The sequence below is a fragment of the Ornithodoros turicata genome, chromosome 1 (assembly GCF_037126465.1).
Source record: "Ornithodoros turicata isolate Travis chromosome 1, ASM3712646v1, whole genome shotgun sequence".
Taxonomy (NCBI): Eukaryota; Metazoa; Arthropoda; class Arachnida; order Ixodida; family Argasidae; genus Ornithodoros; species Ornithodoros turicata.
This window is the reverse complement of record NC_088201.1, coordinates 78,070,441-78,076,090: the sequence shown is the minus strand read 5'-3', so window position 1 is coordinate 78,076,090 and position 5,650 is coordinate 78,070,441. Positions and strand designations below refer to the sequence as shown.

The 5,650-nt window shown below is 46.5% G+C and overlaps 1 protein-coding gene across 1 annotated transcript; it reads left to right on the top strand.

The window, feature by feature from the left end:
* Nucleotides 1-4,014: 4,014 nt before the first annotated feature.
* On the top strand, nt 4,015-5,070 carry LOC135377368 (uncharacterized). Its single transcript, XM_064609732.1, has one exon. The coding sequence runs from the start codon at nt 4,015-4,017 to the stop codon at nt 5,068-5,070; it is 1,056 nt and encodes a 351-aa protein (XP_064465802.1).
* Nucleotides 5,071-5,650: the final 580 nt, after the last annotated feature.

Sequence of the window (5,650 nt, the reverse complement as noted above, 5' to 3'; positions counted from 1 at the left end):
AGGAGCCACCTCAGTGTGCGCACTGTGGTCAGCTCCTGTCTGTTGTACACATACTCATCGCATGCACACATCATGAAATCCATCGCAAACATCACTTCAATGTATTTTATAAATACTTCTTACCTCTTCACCCAGCCCTATTGCTTGGTGACGAGGCTCTCGTCCCTCGAGCGTTGGCACAAGAGGAGTCAGCTCTAGGACTACCATACCAAGACATCCTGCCAGTGTTAAAGAGAGCTGTCTGCACACAGTGGCAGCAGGAGTGGGACATGGAAGAAAATAACAAGCTACACCTCACACAGCCACACGTTTCTCCCCCGCATCGGACTGAACACATCAACAGATCATCCGAAGTTCTTTACGCGAGATTGAGGATTGGACACACATGGCTCACGCATCACCACCTACTCAGAGGTCAGGATCCGCCAGCTTGTGCGCACTGCGGTGACAGCTTGACTGTCTTGCACGTACTGGCATCCTGCCCTCACTTCGAACACCAACGCCAACAGTATTTCACCGCATTCTACAGATACCATGTCCCACTCCACCCAGCCCTTCTACTGGGTGACACCCCTCTTGTGCCGTTTGATAACGTAATCAAATTTTTGACCACGTGTGGGTTTCTTAGTCAGATGTAGATGATAAGCATTGCTCCGCTTTTATCCATTATCACCAAACTCCTCATGTAAATATCTCATTGTCACACTTGTAGATAGCTTTTAACTGCCATGCTCGCTTGCTATCGTCATCCCCCTCTCTCTTATCCTGGTCAATCAATCATCGCTCATACCTGTAGATAGGTTTTAACTACCACACTCTCTCTCACATCATCTTTCCCATAATCGTCTCCGACACACTCAGCATAGTTTTGGCGCTCTATGGCCTTTGTTGCCTTTGTGCCATTAAACACATAATCAATCAATCAATCGTCCCTTTTAGAAGCGTCTTTGATTTCCTGAGAGACGTTGGCGTTATTAGCCTTCTGTAGTCTTACACGTATACACTCATCTTTTATTAGTCATCGTGTTTACTGTTAAATAACCATAACATCACCACTGTCTCAATCATACCTCAGTTTATGGCGCATTATGATCTTTGTTGTCAATGCGCCATTAAACTCCCAATCATCATCATCATCAAAAAGAATTTGAGAAACTCCTAGATCAACTACCCGAGCGGTTTATTTTACTGGGAGACTTCAATGCGCACAATCCACTGTGGGGCAGCAGGAAGGCTGACGTTCGTGGCAGGATGTTCGAGCGAGTTCTACTTGCACGACCGCTCTGTCTGTTGAACACAGGGTCACCAACGTATGTAAACAGCTCCACGCAATCATTTTCTTCAATTGACATCTCGATGTGTAGTCCGTCTGTGTTTCAGAGCATACACTGGGAAGTGGATGAAAACCCTTACGGCAGTGACCACTTCCCGATCGTACTGAACTATTGCTCTACAGAAAGTCCCACCACGGTGGAAGCTGTGTTCGGCAGACTGGAGCGTCTTCGCACAACATTCTGATCTGTCGTCTTTGGTTTTAGAGGGAATGACTGCTCAAAATGCAAGTAACGTCATTACAGATACAATAATAAGCGCAGCCTCTCTCTCTATTCCGCAAACATCTGGTCGTCTACCAAGGCGGCCGAAGCCTTGGTGGACGGATGAGTGCAAAAAGACCCGCCAGGAGCAACATCGCATGTGGGGTATTTTCCGAAGGTACCCAACTGTGGCAAACTTACTTGCTTTTAAAAAGGCTCGAGCTAAGGCACGATGGACAAGGAAACAATCTAAAAAAGAATCCTGGAGAAATTTTATCTCGTCACTGAATAGTAACACACCTTCCAAAAACGCACGTACTGGCATCCTGCCCTCACTTCGAACACCAACGCCAACAGTATTTCACCGCATTCTACAGATACCATGTCCCACTCCACCCAGCCCTTCTACTGGGTGACACCCCTCTTGTGCCCTCTTGTGCCGTTTGATAACGTAATCAAATTTTTGACCACGTGTGGGTTTCTTAGTCAGATGTAGATGATAAGCATTGCTCCGCTTTTATCCATTATCACCGAACTCCTCATGTAAATATCTCATTGTCACACTTGTAGATAGCTTTTAACTGCCATGCTCGCTTGCTATCGTCATCCCCCTCTCTCTTATCCTGGTCAATCAATCATCGCTCATCGCGATAGGTTTTAACTACCACACTCTCTCTCACATCATCTTTCCCATAATCATCTCCGACACACTCACCATAGTTTTGGCGCTCTATGGCCTTTGTTGCCTTTGTGCCATTAAACACATAATCAATCAATCAACCTTCCAAAAAGGTATGGGAAAGGCTGAGAAAAATCAGGGGAAATTATCGAGACCTTTCTGTTCCTCTCTTGCAAATTAATAATAGCCCTTGTGAGAGCTTGGAAGAACAAGCTAATGTCCTGGGGGAACACTTTCAGAATATTTCTAGCTCCTCCCACTACAGCAGGGAGTTCCTTAAGGTCAAAATGCGTGCTGAGAAACGCAGCATTTTAAATGGTGGTAGTGACAACAGTGCATATGACATGCCCTTTAACATGTCTGAACTCTTAAGGGCGTTACCTCCTTCAAAAGACACAGCACCGGGTCCAGACAGGATAACTTATTCTATGCTACGCCATCTGTCGGGTACATCGAAGGAACGCCTCTTACAATTCTTCAACCTGGTTTGGAGAGAAGGATGTCTTCCATCTCAGTGGAAGGTAGCTACAATTATCCCTGTCCTTAAACCGGAGAAGGACCCATCATCACCTGGTAGCTGCAGGCCTATCGCGCTCACCAGCTGTTTAGGCAAAACTTTTGAGCGAATGGTGAACAACCGTTTAGTACACTTTCTTGAGGCCTTTGTTGCCTTTGTGCCATTAAACACATAATCAATCAATCAACTTTCTTGAGGAAAACGAGTGCCTTAGTCGATACCAGTGCGGTTTCCGAGCAGGCTGTTCAACAACTGACCATCTCCTCCGCTTGGAAACTACCATTCGTGAAGCCTTTGTAAAAGGACAGCACTGCGTGTCGGTATTTTTTGACCTCGAAAAAGCTTATGACACCACGTGGCGTCACGGCATCCTCGTAGACTTGCATTCGTTGGGGGTACGAGGCCGTTTGTTACGATGCATTGCCAACTTCCTTCAAGGAAGGACCTTCAGAGTGCAGGTTGGTACAGCTTTATCACACCTTTTTATCCAGGAGAATGGTGTACCACAGGGGGCGATCCTTAGTGTTACCTTGTTTATCGTCAAGATGAACTCTGTTGCCAATGCAATCCCACCTTCCGTAGCCTACTCCTTATGTGTCGACGACATTCAAATCTCGTATTGCTCCAGAAGCATGGCCATGTGCGAGAGACAACTCCAGTTAACTATAAACAAACTCTCCGAATGGTCTACAAAGAATGGTTTCACCTTCTCACCCAATAAGACAGTTTGTGTGCCATTCTCAAGGGTTAGAGGAATTGTCCCAGAACCTGACCTCAAGATGAATGGTCACAATCTGCTTGTTGCACACGAACATAAATTTCTTGGTGTTCACTTTGACAGTAAGCTCACCTTTTTACAACATGTCAAACAACTAAAGGTCAAGCCCCGCAGGGGGCACCGGCTTCGGTTGGTGTTTGGTGAGTGGCGCCACCACGGACCCCAGCCCCCAGTCCTAAGGTGTAATCCGTACCGTGCCGAGGGGATGTGAGGTGAAGGGTAGAAACCTTGAACGGTGGCGGTCGGGGTCTTGGTCAAGCCCCGGCCGATGGGTTGTCAAAACTCCGGGACCTTCCCGTATGTATGAGTATGAAGTACGGGCGACTCTTTGGAATACTCGTTTCAACAAACCTGTATGGTTAAACACTTCTCTTCCCTTCCGATCGGGGGCGGCAAACGCCCCCGGACCGATGTCTCGAAATCTAATGCTCAATTTTTTCTGTCGAAATACATAGTCTTGTCGGCTACTTCTCCGGAAGAAGAAAAAAGTACACCACTTGGGAAAATGTCGCCCTTCTTTATTGAGAAGGCGGCGTCTTCCCTCTCCAACCACATCACCGAAATCAAGAAACTGCGATCTGGTGACCTTCTCATCAAATGCACATCAGAGACAGACTGCAAAAAGATACTGAACGCCCGAGAAATGCTTGGTATCCCCATATGTGCTTCCTTGCATAAGACCTTGAATACGTGTCGTGGTGTGATAGCTGTTGCTGAGCTGATCGATGTCCCAGTAGAGGAGATCCTTGAAAACCTAAAGGAGCAGGCAGTAATCGATGTTCGAAAGCTTAAGATAAGGAAAAACAATGAATATATTATCACCAGAAATGTTGTCCTTACTTTCGACCGTCCTTCACTGCCTGATAAATTGAAAGTTGGATATTTGTCTGCGGAGGTCCGTCCGTATATCCCAAACCCTCTTCGTTCCTTTAAGTGCAATCGTTTTGGGCACGCTGCTGATGCCTGCCGTGGGTCGTCGTGCTGTGCTCGTTGTGGCCAGCAGGGCCATGATACGAAAGAGTGTAGAGGGCCTGATTGTTGTGTGAACTGCACTAATGATCACCCCTCTTACTCGAGATCCTGCCCTAAATGGAAATTAGAAAAGGAGATTTTACGTATCAAGGTTATTGAAAACATCAGTTACCCCGAAGCAAGGAAAAGAGTATCCCCTTTCATCACACAGATATCCTTCTCGGCAGTGCTTCAACAGAAACCAAAGATGGTAACTGTACACACGCAAACAGATGTTCCACATAGTAACCAACTATCAGCAGGTGAAGATGGGGTAAAAAAGAAGCCCCAAGATGAAACTGCGGTAGTGACTGCGACAGCAGTCCTACCCTCGTCATCACCCTCCATGGAGGCGGGCTCTATGGAGTGTGATGATGATTCGAGCTCGGAGCTCTCCTTGGGGAGCACGAGCTCACCATTTCTGACACCCGCACGAGGAAACCTCTCGAGGAGTGATTCTCTCCCCGAGATATCGGAGAAGGATTTGGCGGAGGCCAGAAGAAAACCCCGGAAGCCAAGGATTACTCCTCCCCAGAGGAGTAAGACCTAGGAGACATGGGAAATGGAAATCCTTCTTTCTGGTCGACATAACAAATTATTGTACGCACGTTTCTCAGTTCTGTACTTCTGATGGGCCACACAATCGTCCAATGGAATTGTCGTGGGTTGCTTTCCAACTTGGACGATATTCATGATCTTTTTGAAAAGTACAATGCAATATGCTTTTGTGTCCAAGAAACATACCTAAATGCACATACACAAAATCCATTCCGAAGGTATAACATTTTCCGGAAAGATCGAACTGACACAACCCGTGCATCCGGTGGAGTAGCCATCATTACCCGTGGGTCTGTTCCAGCAAAAGAGGTCCCTTTGGTGACAGATCTGGAAGCTGTTGCAGTACAAATTTGTCTTGATAGAATTTTAACAATATGTTCGATTTATCTCCCACCTGCAACAGCAATTACGCAAACATCTCCTTTTATTCTTGCTGGTGATTTTAATGCTCATAACCCCCTTTGGGGTGGTGCCAGAGTTGATCCCCGAGGAAAGATGTTAGAAAGGATTCTATTGTCATCAGCGCTTTGTCTACTGAACACAGGTGTACATACCTATGTACACACCGCGAC